This window comes from Folsomia candida, unplaced genomic scaffold, assembly GCF_002217175.1.
Source record: "Folsomia candida strain VU population unplaced genomic scaffold, ASM221717v1 Fcan01_Sc011, whole genome shotgun sequence".
Classification (NCBI taxonomy): Eukaryota; Metazoa; Arthropoda; class Collembola; order Entomobryomorpha; family Isotomidae; genus Folsomia; species Folsomia candida.
In genome coordinates this window covers 1,806,279-1,829,151 of record NW_019091203.1, presented here as the reverse complement: position 1 = coordinate 1,829,151, position 22,873 = coordinate 1,806,279, and the positions used below count along the sequence as shown (strand labels likewise).

At 40.5% G+C, this 22,873-nt stretch overlaps 2 protein-coding genes across 3 annotated transcripts; both read left to right on the top strand.

Annotated features, from left to right (window-relative positions):
• Positions 1-724: 724 nt before the first annotated feature.
• LOC118436981 lies at positions 725-3,789 on the top strand. The gene is made up of 5 exons (XM_035855702.1): positions 725-968; positions 1,446-1,823; positions 2,197-2,447; positions 2,638-2,779; positions 3,156-3,789. Exons 1-5 carry the CDS (start codon positions 882-884, stop codon positions 3,222-3,224), a joined length of 927 nt encoding a protein of 308 aa, XP_035711595.1. The 5' UTR covers positions 725-881; the 3' UTR covers positions 3,225-3,789.
• A 16,784-nt stretch (positions 3,790-20,573) lies between these two features.
• LOC110855103 lies at positions 20,574-22,464 on the top strand. 2 transcript variants are annotated; one of them, XM_035855675.1, is made up of 5 exons: positions 20,574-21,027; positions 21,647-21,761; positions 21,859-22,001; positions 22,069-22,222; positions 22,306-22,464. In XM_035855675.1, the coding sequence occupies exons 2-5, from the start codon at positions 21,737-21,739 to the stop codon at positions 22,311-22,313; spliced, it is 330 nt and encodes a 109-aa protein (XP_035711568.1). In that variant the 5' UTR covers positions 20,574-21,027; positions 21,647-21,736; the 3' UTR covers positions 22,314-22,464. The 2 variants fall into 2 exon arrangements, with proteins under 2 accessions (XP_035711568.1, XP_035711567.1); XM_035855674.1 differs by having other exon boundaries at positions 20,575-21,107; positions 22,306-22,463.
• Positions 22,465-22,873: the final 409 nt, after the last annotated feature.

Here is a 22,873-nt window from a genome sequence, read left to right as displayed (position 1 = left end):
AAAAATACTTAAGCCAAATTGAATTTTTACCTCCTTGAACGGACAAGTGGTTAGCTTTTTTCATTATTATTCCAAATTAGAATGGTCTTCAAACCAGACATGAGTTTAATCCCTTCCAGTAAAATATTTCAATTTGATAAAATTCCTACCAAAATTTTTAATTTAGACGGAATCAATGAGGCAAAATCGGTTCCTAATTTGGGCGGATTTTCGAATTTCCTGAAAGTCTTTACTCGAATTTCTTACTATATAATATGTTTTCCTTGGAAACTTGAAAAGGATGTTAGGGGTCCCATAGATTGGAAATATGTACCTCGTGGGAACAAAATTCAAAAGGTTATTTTCAAATTAAACACAATTTTCATTTTGTTTGTGTCTTCAAGAAATTTCTCAGGTTTTCTCAGGGGCATTGAAGTTTTTCAAAGCATACATGCAGAAAGTGATAGCACATTTTTGTTACAAATTAATCAATTGATTAGCAACCCAACAATGGAAGAACAGTTAACTTATACATTAGTGTGAATTTTGTAAAATTTACTTATTTAATTTAGAATTTAGGGCGCATTTATTTCTCAAAAGAATAACATTATTTTTAATGTTATTTAATTTAAGGCTGCATATTTAGACTCAATTTGCCCCTGATTGCGCAAAATTCTCCCCAATTATATGTACCTAGGTATTTAATACATCTCATTTGTCTCATTTATCCCCAGGTTCTGTGCGCCTTCCTCCATTTCTTGGCATTATCGAAATTCGTTGCGGAAGTTCGCACCGACAGTTCGCACAAATTCGGCGCAAACCCGGTCGACTATTTGTACCTCTTTCAAAGCGCGGCCACCCTATGGAACTACATATTTTTAACGTACTTCATCTTCTTCAGGATGTCCACCGTCTTGCCGGAAGTTCTTAATAAGTGCGAAAATATGGTTAAGAAACCAGTTTGGAAATTGACCGGGTATCTGCACAAAGTAAGTGTACACCTAATAAAATACTCGAGTACACTCTAAGAAACCCGGTAACTAAGTTATTACCAGGCGAAGTATCTCTGCCGCATAGTAATTAATTTATCATTGAGTGATAGGAAATTAGTTGCCAACTGGTAATATTTTCAAATTTCGTAACCGGAGTTATTACCAGTTTGATAATAAAATGTCTACCACTCAATAATAAATAAATTACCATGCGGTAGAGTCACATAGATACTCCGCCTGGTAATAAATAACTTATTTAGTTACTAGGTTTCTTAGAGTGTATATAATTAAGTTAAAAATCCCGCAGGTCGAATCGAATTTTATTTCAAGCTCGAATAGTTTACCGTATGTAGTTGCGAAAATAGCACCTAGGTAAAAATAAGGGGCCCCTTAAGATACATAGTTTATCATCAGGTTTTGATCACCCAACAGGTTAAATTTTGTCTCCTTAACTTCATTATTCTCACCTTGCAGGCTTGCAGCCACTTTCTCATCACCGTTTTTACTCTCGTCTCCACGTCACGCTGCTTCATCGAATTTATCCTGTACAATCCAAACGAAAATGAGCAACAATTTTTCCACACAAAATTTCACAACGATGTGATCTCTCTAAAGCAAACCTTGACCAGGAAGATACCCTGGATTTCCTATTTTTATGATGACCTTACAACTGACTTGGTTCAGGACAACGTGACCTCCGACTGGTCCGACGTGTTGCTTGGTTGCTTCGACATACTTTCCAACTTTGCAGGCATCCTTATCCCATTTTGCGGGGATTGGTTCACGCTAGTCATCGCGTTTACGTTGTGGGTGCCGTCCTACCACTTTTATAAAGTGGTGGAGGAAGATAAGGTAAAAGACAAAAGATAAGTCGCATACACAGCAAAGTTGCGAAAATGTTGCCAAATTAACACTAAATTGATAATTAAGTGTTTAATTTTTCACGTTTTCTTCATTTCGTGCTCTGCACTGTAAGAAATTGCAAGAAATAATATGGATTTTTTGATCACGAAATAAGTTCGCAGTTAAGCTCGAAATTTTTGAAATTCTACAACCCGTTGAGGGAATTTAAAATATTACAGGAAAATATTCCCAAAATTACATACACACCTGACTATTTTAAATTCAATTGGGAAATATATTTATCTCGAATATTTTCCAGAAAAAAAAATTCAAGTAACATTGAATTGAATTTCAAAATTTACCAAATTAAAAAAATTTGTAGTTAGTCGTTCCTGAGATTTTGGAGATGTACGAGGATCTAAAAACCCTATCGGACTTGATGAACGTCGCTTTCTCCAAAATCATGCTTCCGTACGCGGCCGACGTCATGTTCTTCTATGCCACGCACCTCCTCGACATTGTCGCGAGTAAGACCAGCCCTGCCAAACTTTATCTCGCCCTGGCCTTTTTGGTCGTCATGCTAACAATTTTACTGTTAGCGGATGCTTCTCGAAGGACGGATGGATTGCGAAAGTAAGTCACGTTTGATTCGTGTGAACGTTCAGAAACCTGACTGCATCTGATGCGTTTTTTGGTTTAAAAAAATATCTGATCCAACTGATCCCGTTTTAATTTTCAAAAATAACATATCCCAATTTCCCAAATTACGATTCATGTAGCTAATTAATTAATTCTCAATGCATCCCTTGTACATTTATTTTAGATGGCTGATGAAACGACACGTTCGAAAGGCCATGGAAAACGACCCTCTCCTGTTCATTAGTTTGACCCAAGACGCCGCCTCACATCCCGTCGGATTAAGCGGTGATGGGATATTCATATATAACTATAACTTCGTCTTTGGGGTTAGTTATTTTCTTTGAAGATGTACGTACATCTACACTTAAAGAATTCCGTTGATAGATGAAATTATAGTTTATTGTGATCATGGTTTTTCCTTGTTGGTGGTGATGTGCTTCTGCGTGGTGATTGAGTAGCACCGAGGCAATAGTAGCTTATTTCCATGCGGATACAAAGGTGTGGCGTAAATGTATGTTCACCAACCGGTAGGGTCACATCAAGTCCACCGTTAGTGACAAAGTTTCTAAGAGTGTAGTTGTCCTTATTCCCTCTCCGGACCTGTCTGTGATATGTATCTAGTTTCCCTGCTGATTCAGAATCATGAAATGTTACAACAATTTTACGTACTTGTAATAAAAGCAATTTTGTAATATATTTCAGATACTCAACACCCTATTGACAATTTTTATATTGTGTGTCCAATTTCAACACACGGATAAACAAACTTGAACAACAAACGGCATCGTAATGCTCTCATTAACACGCCAGATCCGATTTGTATTTGCAATTTGTACCTATTTGCGATACACTTTGGAAAACCATTTATTTCAAATAATATATACTATTAAGATGTGCACGATTTATTACATAAAATTTTTGGCACAAACATTAGCAGGAAATGGAACAACATAACCCAATATTTAATTCGGGTGCGGTGTTTCATGGACTGGTTTGGCGGAATGAAATAGCAGTTAAAATTAGTTTTCGAAAATCATTCAAACTGATTATCATGTAAATTTAAATTTGTGTGAAGGGATTATGCAAAATTCTGGTAAACTATGTATGCAAATATTGTACATATAATGGCAATCCCTTGTCTGCATAAATATCTATGTTTCTTCATGTGAATGTATATTGTGCAGATCTTTGTATAATCCGAAATTTAGAAGACCTTGCTAAAATTTTTAAAGAAGAAGAGACATTCTTCTTATGACATACATAAATGATGTTTTAAAGTATGATATCATTTTTACATACGTAAATTATTACCTAGTTCAACAGTAATCTTAGCAGAAATGAGGGTTAATAAACATTGATAAATATTTATTATCAACATGTAATTAGTTAATTGCTTTGCAAAATTAAACAGTCGTCGTCACCGGAGTGTGTTTACCAAGTACATAAATCGGTTTTAGGGCTGCTGTATAATTAATGCACACAGCTCAATAAAACATAAATTAACACACATATGTATTTGATGAATTTAATAGGATCTGTGTATGCTTCTTCCTTACTTACTAATTAAATGGTTATCAAAAAGCATCATGCCAAATTGTGTAAACAGCCGCCAAACAGGCCGACTTGACCTGGGAGATTAAGCTTTATTATTTTTTATAACTTAATTAATCAGGATAATAGGATACTTATCATATGCATGCGACTACTTGGTAAATGCGTCATTCATAATTACCGTGGAGATAATTAAATCCTTATTAATTTAGATAATTATTTTCCGAACATGATTATTTAAGGGAATAAGTAGATATACACGCACAGTGATAAATTTAAATAAGTCAGGAGGCCAAATACTTGGAACGAATTTACCAATAGTAAATGTTTATTGTCCACCAAAATTCGCGGAACATTATACATAATTTAAGTTTTATGACTGTAGTTACGCATTCCATCGAAGCAAAAACAAAGGTTCTGTTAAATATGACCAAAAACGCTGTTTCATTTGTTTTTACCTGGTTTAAACTAGCTTGTTTGCTATATTTAAATAGATGTTTTGTTGTTTTTCTGGTTTATAGTATAACTCCAACACATGAAACAATGGCTGATATGCAGTAATGAATTATGCAGAAACCAAGTAAAGCGCTGTTTAGAATTTAATAAAGTATTTTTTTTTACTTTGGTCGAACCCTGTGCATCCCAACAAATTTTTGCATATAAGCGATACCGCACGTCACAAAATCCATCCAGGACTAAGGAAGGACGAAATATCCAAACTTTTAGGAAACTACGTAGTACACATTTACACCGTTTCTAACAACTCAGAATGACTTTCTTAACCGCAACGTTCACCGTTTTTTTCCTGGTTTTTGTCAATGTTGCCTTTGCAGTGGACGATTGCGATTCGTGTCCGTTCGGAAACCGGGTTTCGAAGGGGAACACACCCGCAAAAAATGGGTGTGGAGCTGCATGGCAAACTGTAAGTTGGTCTGGCATGATTCACATAAAATTTCTTATTTTTTTTAACCACCCTCAACAATTTTTGGATACGATTAATTTAAATTCAACCGTTTGGGTAATAATATGTCTCGGAAAGGTAAAACTAAACCCTGCTCAGTCCCCAATGATAATGTTCTGGTAATAAAAACGTCACCGACACTGGGGGTAATTTGTTACCCTCTGAATACAACTTGTCAATACGTGTATTTATATATGTAAATAAGTAAATGTTACCACGCGGTACCAGCTCGGTCGGAAGAGTAATCTTGGTAAACATTATTGAGCGTGCGCTAAATCTGGTAGAACTGAAGTAATCTCGGTATTACCAAGATTGCACTCTTAATAATTTTTACCAAGTTGGTAAAAACTATTGAGAGTGAAAACTGTTCGAAATCTGGTGAAGTTGCATATACTCCGGGCTGGTCTTAATTTGGTAGTGACTTCCTACTGGATTGGTAACAGTTTGTTGCTGAGTGGGAAATTTTTCATTGCAAAACTGTAATTTCCATTATTAAGAATAAGAAAGACACTTGTCGTGAGTAATGATGTAAGTATTTCTTAAGAATGTGTAAACATCCCGGACATTTGCAGGTACCACTGAACGTTATTATGATCGCGAGGACGGACCTTTGCTGCAGTGCACTTGACGTATGCTACGGCAGTTGCTATCTTACAAAACCTCATTGTGACGCCGGTATCGCCAGGTGAATACGATTTGTGAGAATTATCCACAGGAAGGACTATGTGAGTGTGAATTATCGCAATTTGTCAAAGGGGTCGTTCATAAATTATGTAATGCAAAAATCGCGACTTTTTAGACCCCCGCTTGTGTCACATCGGCACGATATCATTACAGCTTTCGAAACTCTTTCCCATTAACCTCAGTGTGACCATGATTCTAAAAAAACTTCACTTGAAAACAATATTGGTTTCATAATTACACCTGAAAATAACCAATTAAAATTTTCATGATTTTCTCTAAAAGAGGAATGTTTTTTAACAAGTTTCAAACTGTTGAGTCCTTTGATGAGAAATACGAAAAATTCATTTTTTATGATTGGTTGGAATAAGCAAGATTCCAAAATTTGAGATGAAACATATTTTTAAAGTCATTTCTAGATACTTTATTTTTTGTTTTTATTGATCAGAGTATAAGCTGTGTTCGCAGAGTTGGTACGAAAATAATCACAAAGTATCGCAAAAAGCTGACTACGCAAGAGTCGCACAAGAAAGGTCCCTAACTTAAAGAAACGCAGAAAATCGCAGAAAAGGTCCGTACGAATGGGAGAGAGAGAGAACGGACTACAAATAGTACACTTCCTCCAGTTCCTTTCCTGGAGGAAGTGTACCTAGAATCGAGGCAACGTTCCCACGTTGCGCGGCGAGCGAAACCCGCTGGCGTAAAAAGTTAACGGCGTTGGACTGTCCAGTTGCGGCGGCGATCCTCTGGCCAACTTGGAGGATGAAGGCCAGTCCCTCTTGGCCCCAAACTCCCGTGGTCTCCATGGCAACGGGGACAAAAATGTATCGATCCATGAGGAAAGCGTACCTCTTCCTCTTGCGGTCTTCTGCCTTGCTGGCGGCAGCGCCCTGATGGCGCACGGTGTCTGGGAGGTAGCTTGGGGCGAATGTGTCCGCGCAGGTGAAGTCCCAGACAAGGGACCCCCCCGCGACCAAGGGACAAGTGTCATCCCGTCGGGACGCTTGCCGTCCGTGGTGGAGCACCCCGCGGGCTCCCTGATGCAGGGTACTTCGGCAGACCGGAGGGCTCTGGCGATGACGTCGTTGGCGGCCTCATGGCGGGACCAACGACGCTTACTTCGGCGGCAGGAGAGGCCGTGGTAGCCTCTGGAGGTGACCTGCGCCCCGCAGGGGCACTTGTGGGGCTCGCAGATATCGTAACCTAGGCGGAGGGCGATTGCGACCCGAAAGGTCTCGTTGGGGAGAAGGGTGCCCAGTTTTGGAGAGGGGAGGGCGTTGAGCCACACCCCGGCGTATTTGTCACGGAGGGAACGTAGACGGGCAGTATCCTCCGGGATCACTGCCAATTCGGAGAGTTTGGACAAAGTGTTGTCCAGTATGGGGCGTTCCCACGCCGATTGAATCCCTCTGACGGTTTCGAGTGGAAGGTCGGTGAGGTCAAGGTCGGTCCACCGCTGCACACCCTCTGCCATGGCGATGTCGGTGCCATGGAGGTGGTCCGGAAGGAGACGTTCTACATGGGGCAGGACGCTGTGGACCGACGCTAAAAAGCACGGTATCGCCTCATCCACAGCGTGCCTGAGCCCCAGGCCGCCTTCCTTCACGGGTAGGGAGGACTGCATCCAAGCAGCCTCCGAGAGAGTGCAGTTGAGGATCCCTTCCAGGGCGTCCTTCAGAGTAGCGTCGTAGTGGGCGAGGGCGTCCAACTTTCTCCACGACGGTGCGCAGCGGAGAAAGTAAATCAGCCGGGGGATGGAGATGGACGCCCTCAGGAGGAAAAAGGAAGAATGAGCCGAGAGATCTAGGAGTCGTTCGGAGAAAGTGGTCAATTGCTGCGTCTTCGTGGCCAGAACCACCCACAGGGCTTCGTTAGTTAAGGGGGCGCCCAGCAGCATCGCAGAATCAGGGGACATCAGCTGAATCCCGGGGGCAACTTGTTGGAATTGGAGCAGGATGTCGATGGCGGCCTCCCGCTCCGCCCCCAGAATCCCGACTTCACATTTGTCGTGGTTGAGGTGAAGGCCCACCTCACCACTCATCCTAGCAATGGTTGCCAGGGCCGCCAAAGCCTTCTCGGGAGAGTCCCCAATGGCCCCATCGTCGAGGTACCATAAGTTTAGTTCCGTTTCCATGGCTTCGACGATGGGGTGGATTACGAGGGAGAAGAGGGCGGGGCCTAAGGGGTCGCCCTGATGGCACCCAAGGAGGGAAGGGATGGGGATGGTCCCGTAGAAAAGCGACGAGGGGCTTTCGTAGCACTGCGCCACAAAAGGAAAGATGGAGGGAAAGTGGTCGCGGACGGCGTGGAGTAGCGTGTCCCGCCGAATTTCATTGAAGGCGTTCCTGAAGTCGATTTTCAGGAACGCTTTTGGCGAGGTGTGGGCGTGGCCGTAAAAAATTCGGGCTGCGTGGGCGCCAATCTCCGCCCCGCCTTTGATGCCCACCCCCAATTGGTGGGGGGAACAATGCTTGATTAACTGAGGGGTAATCCTTCCCACAATGATCTTCGCGGCAAGGCGCCGCCACGTATTACCCACAGCGATGGGTCGAATCCCGCCCGACTTCTTCTTCAGGGCAGTGAGGGAAGCTCCGTAAAAGAGGGGGCAAAAAGTTGAGGGGACACCACCGTTGAGGACCTTGTTGAGGAAGGTCCGCATCGCTTCGGCGAGTTGGTCGCCCCCTTCTCCTTGACTGCACCCCAGGAGATCCTTCAAGATCTGGGGCCTCATTCCGTCCAGTCCGCGGACCCTGGCGGAAAAGAGGAAATTGCCCGAAGCAACTCTTCGTCTAAAACAGGGGCAATGACAGGATCCTCAAGTGGTGGAGGAAAATCGACTGGTTGTGGGTGGGCGGGATGTTTTGTGAGAAGGGCGGCGAGGGTCTCATCGTCGGACGGAGCGATGATGTCATCTGAGCATGCGAGGCGGATTGCTCCCCGAATGTCACCATCGGCTAACTTGGCCTCCACCTTTTTCGCCGTCATGTCGAGTGGGGGTTTTTTAGAGGGTGGGCGTGGTGGGAGGGGCCGAGGGATGGAGAAGCCGCCCACCCACCCCGCGGTATGATCCTTGACCCAGGTTGTCAAATTCTTGATGCGATCTGACTTCTGGGGGACTGGGAGTGTTGCATAAGGAAAGAGGAGCAACTTTCCCCAGCTTTCTTCGTCGTCCGACTCGGACACTTGCTCCAAAATCTTGGCGAGACACTGCGCCACAGACCTTCTTGCACCGCGGGGGACTCTTCGCAAAGTGGGCGTGGTGGTCTTGAGGCGGGCGAGAATTTCTCCCCAATCGTAGCGTTGTTGTTGTTGTTGAGGTGAAGGTGGAGGTGCATCCACCCACTGGATACCCTCAAAACAGTTGTGGAGGCCACCCCTGGCTCCAACGCGACGGGTGATGGTGTCGGGGAAAAACTGTTTTATGTATTTCCCAATGGTGGACTCCGAGACTCCGCCCTCCCCGCTCTGGGCGACGTAAACAGCTTGCGGGCAAAGACGTCTGCTTTCTTCAGACGGATTGGAGGGTGATTGTTGGGGTCGACAACAACAAAAGAATTACGAACCCAGTCCTGGGCGGAAGAAATGGTGTCTTTTTTGGTAACACCAGGGGACGTGGGGGAAACGGATGATCGGCAAGGTCGGGGGACAATGAGTGACGTGTCGGAAACAGAGGGGGGATCGGCGTCGCAAATCGTGGCTGACGTCGCCCCGTCACTCGAGGAAGGCTCATCACCGCCTAATCCGCTGGCGGAAAGGGGGATTCCGATGATGGATTTGCGTGGTCGGCCGCGGGGGCGAGGTGCAGGTGTGGAGACATCCCGCGAGGGTTGTGACAAGGGGGGATCGGCGTTTTTTTGTGGCGTGGACATTCTCTGTGAGGGGCCTTGAGGGCGAAGAGAGACCAATTAGTCCCACCCAAGGAAACAAAAATAATTAGTTTCCCGTCACTCCAGTAAAATTCAAATTAAAATTTCAGAAATCTCGCCTGAACAAGGCATTTAAAATGCGTGAGAGAGGCCAACCCCAGCAGAAGACGGTCACTCAAACTCCGTGCCGCTTCTGGGGGTGCAGGGACCTCCCCCCTGCACGAACTGAGTCGTGGGAACTCCTTCCAGAACCAAAAACGAGAGAAAACCGAGGCTTGACAACGGTTGCTAAGGGGAGGCGGGGCTTTCTCCGTGTTGGGAAGAACGGAGCCCACTAAAACTACCCCAAAGTTTCCAAAACAGGTTCCCCTACTCGCCAAGATTATCGGGCCGAAGAATATTCTAGAGTGGCAAGGGTGGTCAATAGTAGGCCGACTTTGCCAACCATTCCCCACTTGAATAATTTAAAAAATCGGTACCCCAAGAAACTACATATCCTCACCCCGAAAGTGGGAAAACGTTGGCAAAAGCATATTTAAAATGCATTTAATAATAAATGTCGGCACGAAGTCGGGCCTTTAGTGGCTAATTATTCCATGCGACGCCACCTATCGTCCGCAGCGTAGAATACAAACTTAAATCGATTTTCAGCACGAGATTCTGGCAGCATGGCTAAAATCACTCTTCCCCCGAAAGATAAATTCGCAGTTGTCGAATTTATTACGGATGATAATTCTGTATCTATTGTGTCTACAAATTGGTTCATTGACACATCAATAGTCCACTGGCCATCATCACCCAACGTCACATCTATGATTAAAAACACAAGGCACCGGAAGAAAATTGGGGTCGACATTCTTGCAAAATTTTGAAAGTTAAAGGTAACTAGATAAATCAATAATTAGTTCAAATATTTGTGCACATTACATAATTACTTTTTTGCTTATTCTAGATACTTTTGAGGATGCGATTATCGTACTTCGATTAACCGAAAAGTCAAACCAGTCAACATTTGAAACTACTGTGGATGATGAGGAAAGTCATCTTCCTAGACGACGGAAGCGAAATAAGCCAAAGAAGAAGAAAAAATCGTCAACATCTTCATCGTCACCATGCAAGGATTCAGTAGACGGGAGTGATATCGAGGTTCCCACGAAATCATTTACTCTACCCCCCACTTCCAAATCAAAACCAGACGTACTAAATTATTCAAGTGATTCCGAGCACAACCAACCTCCTAGCGTTTGTGCTGGTAAATACTTAATATAAAATTCATATTTTTAATTGCCGGTTATTATTTTACTTATTTGGTGATACGTTTAATTTTATAATTTTAGTGGGTCCAAATAATAGCCCTATCACATCTGGCCCAAAATTAGTTCTGGTTGATCCTGTAGCACTGACTTCAAAACCTGATGAAAGTGATTCTTCTCGAAGTGTTAGCAATCTACCTGGATACAGTGGGACGGTAGTTGGCAGAAATATTACTCGTAAAAATTTAAACCCATTTAAACATTTTACATGTTTACACTTTTTGTACAATTTTATTGTGTAACTTGCATACATTTATACACAGAATTTGAGAAAATTGTCCTTGAACGGTTGACTAAATTGGAGCAACTCGTCACAGAACTTCTACGACGATCTGGCGGAATTAACATATCAATTCCTTCAAAAATAAAACTGCACAAAATACCTGTGGAGACGGTGGACGAGTTTCAGTCACTCAATGCATGGATAAAGGCGGTGCCAGAGAATCGTGATTGTTTGGTTAGGGTTCAAAATTAAATAAATTATTAAATTATTTAAACCGAACGTCATATATTTATATATATTCACTTTTCAGGTCACCGAGTTGTCTTTAATGGGTGCAAATAGACTGTCCGGTGTCGTTAGCAAAATTTTAGGTAAGGTTTTTGCAAATAATCTTGCGAAAATCACTACTATTACCGGAGCAGGGAAAGATATTGAAGTTGCTTTAAAGGATGCGCCAATTTACCAAGTTATAAGAGGTAAAATAGACAAGTTCAAAACAAGTTAATACAGATTGAGGTGTATTTAAAGATTTGTTTACTTTAGAATCGGTGAGGTTAACTAAGGGCTACAGTTCATCGACGGACCACGAAATTGGAAATTCCGTTGCCGTTTGGTTGAAAGGTGCTGACGATAGAGACGGCGGACGAGAAGTGAGACGAAAAAATGCTCACGTCAAATCGAACAAAAAGAAGACGACGAAAGGAGGAAGTAACATCTCTTCTCTATAATATCGATTGTTCCACTGCATCAACAATTCCAATGTCCACATCGTATCTGACAGGCGAATCAGTGTTAGAATCTCCTATAGTTGGTTTTGGATCTAATAATTTAGAACAGTCACCGAGATCAGAGAGTAACAGTTTTAGCTTTACCAGTTCTCATAATCAAAATGACTCCCTCAATTTAGAGCAGCCAGTATTCTCTGTTTTAGGGAATGGGCTTTGTCTCATAATATTACGCATGTCGCCTTAAAGGACCTTTTACATATATTAACTGAAAATTCCAACTTAGATGTACCCCTTGACCCTCGCACATTATTAGAAACTCCTCGAGTAGTTAAAACTCTTTTTATTTCTGGTGGGGAGTTTGTATACTTTGGAATAGAGAATAATTTGAGAAGATTAATTACAAATTTTGCTGAAATTGTGCAGCCAAAGTCGACAATATTTATCAAATTATTTCAAAGTTTTGGTGATAATCTGGTAACAATATGTGTAGGTGTTGATGGAGTTCCATTGAGCAGAAGCACAAGGTCACAATTTTGGCCAATACTTGGTAAAATTGATCAACTAAAAAATCATTCAGTTTTTGTAATAGGTCTTTTTTATGGCGTCCAAAAGCCGCTTAATTTAGATTTTCTAAATGATTTTGTAAACGAAGCAATAATATTAGAGAAAGATGGGCTAAATCATTTAGGTAAAAAATTTCATTTTAGAGTTTCAAGTATTATTGCGGATGCTCCAGCTAGGAGTTTTATTAAAGGAATTAAAAATCACAATAGTTATTCAGGGTGCGAGAAATGTGTTCAACATGGTGAATTTGGGAAAAGTGTGATTTATACAGAATTAGACTCAGCTTCTCGTACAGATGAATCATTTCGTACACAATTGCACGACGATCACCATAAATTTTTTACCCCTTTATCAAAATTAAAAATAGGTTTAGTGACACAGGTTCCCTACGATTATATGCACATGTGCTGCCTAGGTATCATGCGTAAGCTCCTTCGGCAATGGACTAAAGGGAAATTGCCCCATATGATGCAAAGTAAAATTATAAACCAAATTTCTGATAGATTTGCAAGTTTTAAAACTTTCATGCCACGTGATTTTCAGCGAAAACCACGAAGTCTAAATGAAGTAGACAATTTTAAGGCAACCGAGTTTAGGACAATCATGCTATACACAGGGCCTGTAGCACTAAAAAATATCCTTCCTACGGAGTATTATAATCATTTCCTCTATTTCCATTGTGCCATGTTCATTCTTTTGTCAGCCAATGCTGATGATCCTGAGTGGAATGCTTTAGCCAAACGATTGTTAGTAAGTTTTGTATCACAATCAAAAGTAGTTTATGACGTAAATTTTATGGTTTATAACGTACACGGATTGCTACATATTAATGAAGATGCTATAAACTTCGGGCGATTGGACAATATTAGTGCGTTTGACTTTGAAAATTTTATGCAGCAACTAAAGAAAATGACCAGGGCAAAAACGTTTTATCTACAACAGGTTGCAAAAAGAATAGTAGAAAATGAAAAATGTAAAGGACTTAAAATAAATTTATCCGAAAAATGCGTTGATGATAAGACAAAATTATTACATAACGGTTACTCTTTGATCTCTGGTGAAATTATTATAGTTCGTAGAATTAAGCTAAATAAATGTAATAATATTAAAATAGTTGAATATGACACATTTATCAACAAAAATCCATTGTATGAAAAGCCTATAAATAGTTGTGTATTGGGAATTTTTGTTCTAGAAAATTCTATAAAGAAATCTTGTGAACTGAATTGTTTAGAAATTGCGCATAGATGCATTATGTTACCTTTTAAAGACAATTTTGTTTGTTTTCCACTCTTACATGATATTAAATAAAGAATAAAATAAATTCTGAGTGCGAAATTGGAGTGTTTTGGAAATGATTGGGGAATGGTAGGGACAGTGGCAAGTGATCAGAAACATGTTCGAAAACATGGCCGATAGTTTTTGGCCACCAACGGCCCATCTTCAAACGCGTGGCCAGGATCGTACCTCAGGCCAACGTCGCTGGCCACTCGAAAATATCCTGAGGCCCGATATTATTGGCGACTAGGGTCCCCCCCAACGAAAAACACTTCACTACCCACTGGGGGTCTAAAGGACTGGTTGGGAAGAAAAATTTAAAATGGGGGTGGCCCTAGTCGTCAGATTTTTTTAAAAACTAAAAATATTATAAATGGAGGAGAACGACGTGACGTGTTCTCCTCTCGAGCGCGCTCTCTCTTTAAAGTCATATTTCTATGTACGTAGCATCGATTTGTCCACAAAATAGAAGAGAAATTCTGTTTCCACAAATATTGGAATCGTGTTTGCTGTACCAATATTAATTTTAGAAACGATTTGGTCTCGTAATGGCGTGTTTTCAAATAGATTAATTCTGGTCATAATGAGGTTAATTAATAATATGCATATTTTTATATAATAGAACCTTATATAGATTCTATCACAGCAATTGGTTTTGTTGATTCACCTGATATTTAGAGCTGATTGCATTTTCTATTTTTTATGGTCAAACCTTGATTTTATGAATGCAGATAAAAACCAGGCCAAATGTAACACAAAATTATTTCCCATATTTCGCAGGAGAAGGTGAGACAGAGTGAGAAAAGTGGTTGGCGGTGGGTATCCACCACCATCGTGCGTTAGGATCGTATGCGCGATCCATTTTCTCACTCTGTTTCTCTCTCTCTGCACTCATTAGTGGCCAGAGTTTGTTACGGCTCTTGTTGTATAAGTCACTCCCACAGAAACTTTGACCTCAAAAATCTCGTGGTCCGACGCATTTTCAGTCGGGCAACAAAAGCTGAAAATGTAGCTCTTCTAATGGAGAAAATTCTGGCATCAGGTTGTCAGACTCGAAATGGGTAGGACCATGACTTTTTTAACGATTTATGTGTAAGTCAAAAAACCGCCAATTTTCGAATTTTGAAACTTTTGATGCATCAAAATGTCCGCATTCATGGGCAAATTAGAATTTCAAATGCAAGTTGGGGTCTAATTCTTGTTGTACCGAGTGTGCATTGGATTTCTCATTTTTCCCAGTTTCTTTTCTCAATTTTTAAAAGGGGGGTGGTTGAATATAATTCAAAAATAGCTATGCTGAATTGACGGTTGCACCCGGAACTCTACTTGCAAGTTTTTATATTTAATTCCAAGAAATCGATGCAACGTAGAATGGAACATTTCCCATAATACGTCTCTGCAATTTTTTTAAAGATTTTAAATTTTAATTCTGCATCATGTTTTCTTGCACATTTATGATCACTATTTTCGTATATGAATTGGACCAATTTTAAAATAAGTATTTTGGAACATTTAAATAGTCTAACATATTTATTTCTTATCCGTCCACAGGCATCTCAGGAATCTTGTCCTATTATGCAGGGAAGTTTGAATGTGACGCTTACAATCAGGCTCAAAATGAATTCTGCTCGTGCATGATATAATTATTATTTAACCCCCTCCGAAGGGGGTTGAATTATGCTTGTACAATATTCTATTTATGTAATCAACTTTTTCAGAAAGAATGGTTTTTCTACATATATCTGAAACAAATCGTACAACTGAAATTTTTGGTGGGATCGGATCATCCGGAATAAGTTTTGGCATATTTATTCATGGATAGTAGTATCTTTATTGCATAAATAGCCATTAGCTCTTGCAAGTCACAATCACATATTAGTTACATTTAATTTTGTATATAGTCAAATTTTTAGATTATCATAATTGTGATAGTAGACAGGGGAGTAGGGGAAAAACCAGACTATGGTGGTCAGCCTGGAAAACCCCTACCTGAACTGGGAAGGTTGCCCAGATCACCATTATGCCCTGACTACTGAAAACCCAGGTTCGACCAGTGAATGATAGAGATTATAGGCGATTTACATATCGGAAAATGATGACATCCAAATGAGTAGGCGCTGTGCTGGCAGGGGCACGACGGGTATTAGGCTGGAGTGGAGCATCCATGGACCACAAACTAACCAAGGACCCATTTCAGGGTTCGGCCTAAGTGAACTCAAAAGAGGCCATGATACACCCCACAAACTAACCCCTCCCATCGCAGCACATGACGAAGTCATGGAAACCCCGTAGACCCAGCCCAGCCGCCCCCACCAGCACTGCGCGCACTCACTCTTCCGCCGACCACCCCAATATGCTCACCACCCCAATATAGCACTCAAAGGTCTTACCTGGGAGAGTCCTCCAAAGCGTAGATCCTCCAGTGCACAGGGTCCGACCAGATCCATCTTCGCCTGATGGCTCAGCTTGTCGTTGCTGGGACGGGTGTGGCAGGGGGTGTCACTAGGCACGCAGGTGGGGGGTGTGAGTGGACGAGGCTCACATGGCGTAGAGGCCTTAGGACACACTTTACTTGCCCTGGCACACCCGCGACCCAGATGGAAGAAGATCCAGGTGCAGAGCGAGAGAGAGATACGTGTTGCACTGGAGGAAGCTAAAGAGGAACCCTATTTATTCATAAATATAACTGTAACATGTGTCATGCATCATTAAAAATACCGATTTTTATATCTACCACCCACCCACCCCTTCCCCATCCTACTCATCTTAGGATTTACTCAGGTAAGATACGCGACCAGGAACCACCCACCCATATTTTCGACGACGTACTAAATATATTAACGCCCCCATTAAGGCATATCACGTGATCATGTAAATAGGATTTGTTTTAAATTTGAATAAGATAATCGACCAAATTGCATGAAAAATATTAATTTTTTATGATTTCATACAATTAGCTGAATTGTATCTATACATGGTGAACCTACTGTTCACTCAGTATTATCAGTCGCTAAAAGTCCTGAAAGGTTACCTGGCAGGTAAAATAAAATTTAAAAAACCTATCAGTACAGCTTTGCTTAGCCCGAACCAGGATTAGTAAACCCATGTTCGTCTGTAGTTTTCTATAAAATTGTGTGCTATTCTTTTACACTAATTTTTGCATTAACTAGCATCAATCTTTCGTACTACTAGGCTCCAAATTCTAAAAATATTTACTATCCTTATCCTATCCTTGACAACTTCCCAGTGGGGGTCGCCTCTATAGCCCCTCTGGTTAATTTTTGTAACAAAAATTTTGTTCATATTTAACTTCATATTATTTCATAAGAAAGCAGTAAGAATCTCTGGTCCAAATTTCAGCTTTCTATGTTAATTTCTAAAAATCGGTATGAGTCACCCCATAGGGTCGCTCGAGATAAAAATTTTTCCAATTTCATGTCATATTATTCCATTAGGACCTATAAGCAACCTCTCCACCAAATTTCAGCTCGATATGACGATTTTGAAAAATCACTATGGGCCACCCCCTAGGGTCACTCAAGATGAAAATTTTTTCAACTTACACCGTTTTTTTCTATTAGGAGCCATTATCAACCTCTGTGCCAAATTTCGGCTTTCTACGACAATTTCGAAATTTATTGGTGCATAAGACCCCACCCACTCCGATGACCCCCACGGGTCAACCACTTGACCGATTTGGCCCATCTTCGAACTCGTTTCCTAACTTTGTCCAATATGCATATGGTAAAAATTTCAAGTCAATCGGTCAACTCGTTCGAGAGTTATCGAAAGACAGACGGACAGACGAACATGACAATTACATAAGCCCTGGTTCGGGCTAAAAATTCAAAAAATAACTTGATTCACGATGACGAATGGGACAACCCGTCTTATAATGCCTCAACGCTGCTATGCCCGACCAGGACCCAGTGCTCACATGCGATTTCGTGGAAAGCTGAGACATAATATGTCTCATATCTTGCCACTTCTTGTACTCGCCCGGGGCGAGTCTCATTCTCACCCTCACTAAAGCTGGATTTCCACTGCCGTGAGTCGTGAGCGACCTACGACGGAAAGCGTCCGACAGCGTCCAGCTACATTTTCCGCTCCATTTCCATTTCCACCAATGCGCTACCTTGGGCAGATCATCCGCTAACGGAAGCGGACGATTTGCCGTCAAACAATCCGCAGCGTAGAGCGGACGGGTGGAAATGCTCGTTCTTTTATAAAATTAATCACAAACCAAAACATAGATTTTAGGGAAAAATGCAGACACATATTTAAAAACTTATCTAAAAACATATCTAAAAACCAAACAAGTGAATTCAACTGTGTAATGAATGAAATAATTTAATTCGAGCACGTAATCAAATATTTACTATGTGTGATCAAATTTTAATATATTTATAATACTTGTAAATATAAAAATCAATTCAAGGTGATTCAATAAATAATTAGAGAATATGTATTAAATTTTATTATTTTAGTTGGGGCGCCCTGGTTTCTGGTACAGAAATTTCCTTTCAAGCTTCTTCTTTCGAGCTTCGTCCGTCAGGGGATGATTTATTTCGTGCATTCGTTTAGCTATATCATGAAGGGCCTTGTTCAAATTTTTACCACAATCTGGGCGGTGATGAAAGGGATGTGCACAATTCCAGCAACCTTCATCAAAGAAGTAGAAAGCAAAGGCAAGTTGGACTTCTTCTCGACTCAGCTTGACCTTCAACAATTCTTCATAAAAAGAAACCACCTCTCCTGCCGGGCGCCCGGGTAGTCGCATTTGAAAGGAATATCTCCCTGCAGGTTCAAATTTCTCGTAGGTAGTCTGGTCTTGGTTTCTATAAAAAGACAATTCCTGATTATCTTCACATTTATGAAAAAGAGAGGTAACAATACCTTACCTAATAAAACATTGAAGTTTGCATTCATTTGTAAAATGTGAAGCACTTTCACAATTAAAGCAGGTGGAGTCGTCAATCTTCTTGTTTCTGGAAATTCTACTGCCACCTCGGCCAACTACCAGGGCGTTCAATTTTTTATTCAGTTTCTTAATTCGTTCTTCAAGACCTCGATTCGTTTCCATCAAATCGACGGCAACGTTTGGAAATCCTGGGAGAATCTGTCGTTTGAGCTCTGCAAGTCGCTCACCCCTAGCTTCTGGCTCCAGGTCCACGATTTTGAAACGTTGGGACCGACTCCAGTTGAGATCCAGCTCAACAAACCGTTCCAGAGGCCAAATGAGTTGTGTTGGTGGTGTTTTCAACCCATTGGGCATTCGGAGTTGCATTTCTTTGAGCAGATCCGGAAATATAAATCCCCGTTCCAGCACCTCGGTCCGCTTCTGAGAAATATGTCCAAAGAATCCCAAACGCTGGCGAGCTTCCACTCCCATCGCATCACTTTCCTCCCACAAGACTGGTTCAATGTCGGGCTTGGCAAGTTCTTTGGCATGGGCCGAGTAATCCCGTTTAAGAATTTCTAATGCTTTCTCAAGTGTTTTGTACATTCATTTTTTGCATTGTTTCGAAGAGCAGTGCACGATACTATCCAATGTATTTTTCTAGGCAAGGAAATTCGCATTATTATATCACTATTAGTTGAAGTGGTGCAAATTAGAAGAGGAATAATAATTTTGTGGTAAATTTTATGAGAGTACATACGCGCTGGTGCCAGAGACATCCTAGCCGAAGGCGTTTGTCCAGTAATGAGCTGATATTTTTTGAATGAAGGGGCAGTAGAATGGCAGCGAAGAATTGTTGGCTTGGATTAAGTACAACTCATATTTATTAATAAATCCATGTTATGATCAATTAAGGGTTCCAAATTAAATAACCATTTTTACTCATCAATCTACTCATTAACATCACGTCCTCCCGGCACCGGTGTTGTATTTTGTGGAAATTCAACTTCATACATAATTTGCTGAATTTTGATTTTTGCATAGGCTGACTGAGCTGTTGTCATTTTGCGCAAATCATCCGCCAGAGCCATAAAGAAATGGTGGTTCGAGTCTTTGATATTCTGATTTTCTAGGTATCCCAATAATGCTGCATCAACTTTTTCTGACATCTTCATCTTTTTCGATATGGTCTCAGGCTTGATGGGGTCATCCTCATCTAAATCCGGGCCCCGGGAATGATGTCGATCACGTCCATTAGTCGTCTCATCCGGCGCCGGAGTTTTTTCCAAATTTCCGGAAGACCTACGAAGCCGACGCAATAAAAATTAGTTAATAAAATTAATAAATATATGTCAATAATAAACGTACTCACTATTGGCAATTACGAACGGCTTTAAAAAGTTCAACATTTCGAAGTATTCCCATTGTTTTTCTTTTTTGGCGGACTTGCCTGACTTGCCTCTCTTCTTTTTAACGACTTTATTGAAATTATCCCGCAGATATTTCAACTTCTTCTTGCATTCAGGAACTACAAAAACAAGCAATTCCAGAGATTAAGGTTAATTATTACGTGGCGCCACAGAGTCATACTAAACATTAATTATACACCTTACCATCCTTCCCTACCGTACTGGAAACATTTAACCACACAAGTTCATTTTTACCACTGTTCTTATTATCCTTTGATTTGACATCGAACAAAATTGGATTTGATCTCACTGTCTCTATAAGTAATTCCATATCTTCATTCCTCCAAATATTCTCTTCCTGGGCGCCCGGTATTTCGTCACCCATTACATGACATTGATCCCCATCCTCGTTGATGTTCAAACTTCCTCCATCCTCCTCACTGTCACTCGACATTTTATATTTATTTAGAATATTCTAATTTTATGAAATAATTGATGTTAGCGGAATGTGAATAATAAGAAGTGAATTTATGTGATTTTATATATTCCGCTCAAGGAAATGAGAATTTGTCATAGATTTTGGCGAGCGGACGAAAAAAAGTTGAACCAAGTTCAACTCATCGACTCACAGTTTTTTCGTCCGCGCGGATCGTATCCGCTGAGATGAGTCGGTTGGTGGAAATGGGAGGCAAAAATCCGCTCAACTCAGCTCACTCTCCGCCGCGTCGAGCGGATTTTGTCTGCTTTGGTTGAAATGCCATCGTCGGACACTTTCCGTCGTAGGTCGCGCACGACTCACGGCAGTGGAAATCCAGCTTAAATGGCGGCCACAAAAGAGAAAGTAAGGGTCAGTCGAACATAATAAATTGTGGCAGCAACAGTAACATGAAGGCAACGAGAGTGGAAAATTAAATGAAAAATACGAAATTAATTAGTTATCACCTAGCAAAACTAAATTTCGATTAACATTTGTTTGTGTGTGTATGCGAGGAGATAAAGTGAAATTTGGCATCTGTTTTTGTGCACTGCAGTTTTCTGGGTAAAAGGAATCGCAAAATATATATGTTAAAAGCGTGTGCACTAGATTTCGAAGTGTGGGGGTGAGATTTATTTGCATTATCGAATAATTTGTGTGAGTGGTACATCTACATACTTAATAACTTAAGGGATCATGAGCAAGGTACCTATGCACTACTTATACCGTACTTTTGCCATATTGTACTTAAATATGAATCAATTTTATAAATTTCGATAAAAATTTCATATAGGTTATATACATTTTGGGGAAACAGATTTCTTTCATATATTTAGTATGCAAATAAATCTACTTTAAGGTTGCTTATTGCAATTATTAAACTGCTTAATGTAGTACAGAGTCATAACAATGTGTAAGATTACCCTGTTGTTGGCTCTTCCTTTAGTTCTGCTGTAAGGCGATGTTGCAAATTAATAAGTTTGGCGTACGGATTAAGCATAAAAGCATCTGTCCTTCATGTACGCTTATGTACATAATTTTTGCATGTTCGTGTGGCACATCTTAATCATTCTCTCCTGTTAAATCTGCTTTGATGTTATGTAAATATATGCAACTTTCATTCGAACATTTAAAGCGTTATGCGTTATTTTATAATGTCAATTGATGGGTAATCATTTTATATTATTTTGCAGCAAATTATTATGAATGCAATATTACCTAATTAAAGTAATAAATTATTTCAGTGACCAGCAACTGCAGCAGCGACGTCGAGAGTGTCAACGGTGACAAGCACTGTCCATAATACCGAGTTCGTGGCTACGCGGTCTTCATCCATGCAGGATAATAATGCGAACTTAGGTATGAAACGAATTTATTGCTCTACAGCATTTATGCAATATACGAATCAGCATATAAATATGTTAGTATTTTTATATATTTTGAATATTATTTACAGCTCCTCTGAACCAAGTGGAAGAGTATCAAATGCCATTATTTCCAAGCTTGAGCAAGTACAATAGAAGACAGGCAAGAAGATGCAAGAAATACAATGGGGAAAAGAAGGAGAGACTTTTGCAAAAATTTATGACAGACAACGAGGTAAAGTGTCTTCAATAATATTCGGTAATTTTAATCAGTCAGATGATCCAGTATTTAACATTTATAGGAGCTAATCCAGAAAACTGCAACCGATGCCGTAAAGACTCTTATCCGTAGAGCGTCTTCGATGCAACAGAAGATAGATGATCCGAACTTTGTGGAAAATGGTCCCTTTGACGGGTTAATGATCCAGGCAGCCGACAACACGGTGCAAGATACTGGCAAGTTTTATTTAAAATTATGTTAAGCTTAACATATTAAGCTAGCTATATTATGTAATTAATTAAGTGTAATTGACTTGCAGGAAAGTAAATTTGGGATTGTAATAAATAGGTCCATGGTTTATTGTTATTTATTTATAAATATAAATTATTAAATTGAATTATGTAAAAGAATGAATGATATTGAAATGTGAAATTGATGTGAAAATGAATAAATGTGAAATTGAATATTGTAAAAGTATTGGTATTATAAAAGTTCACCATTATGCCTGGTAATTTCTGTAATGTGCTACAAAAGAGTCTCCTGTTCTGTATTTTGTCCGTCGAGCGATACCAACTGCATCTCCTCCTGAGTATCATAAATAAACCGTCGTAAACGCACATAAGGAAGTAGCTTCAGTCTACTTCACCCCAGTCACTCCCACGACATCGCGAAAACACTCAATTTCACGTAATTTTATCTATAAATTCAATTTATGTAAAATCTCATTTTGCCCCGACCACACCCCCTGGCGATCAGGGGGTGTGGCACATCGCGGGAACACCCAATTTGACTATATTTCATCTATAGATTCAATTTTTGTAAAAATCTCATTTTACCCCGACCACACCCACTGGCGACGAGGGGGTGTGGCACAACTCGGGAACACT

Coding starts and splice junctions, on each gene's coding strand:
- LOC110855103 (XM_035855675.1), top strand. CDS start 21,737: ATGCAGGATAATAATGCGAACTTAG. Junction 21,762..21,858: donor GGATAATAATGCGAACTTAG/GTATGAAACGAA, acceptor TATTATTTACAG/CTCCTCTGAACCAAGTGGAA. Junction 22,002..22,068: donor AATTTATGACAGACAACGAG/GTAAAGTGTCTT, acceptor TAACATTTATAG/GAGCTAATCCAGAAAACTGC.
- LOC118436981 (XM_035855702.1), top strand. CDS start 882: ATGTCCACCGTCTTGCCGGAAGTTCTTAATAAGTGCGAAAATATGGTT. Junction 1,824..2,196: donor AAGTGGTGGAGGAAGATAAG/GTAAAAGACAAA, acceptor AAAAATTTGTAG/TTAGTCGTTCCTGAGATTTT. Junction 2,780..3,155: donor ACTATAACTTCGTCTTTGGG/GTTAGTTATTTT, acceptor AATATATTTCAG/ATACTCAACACCCTATTGAC.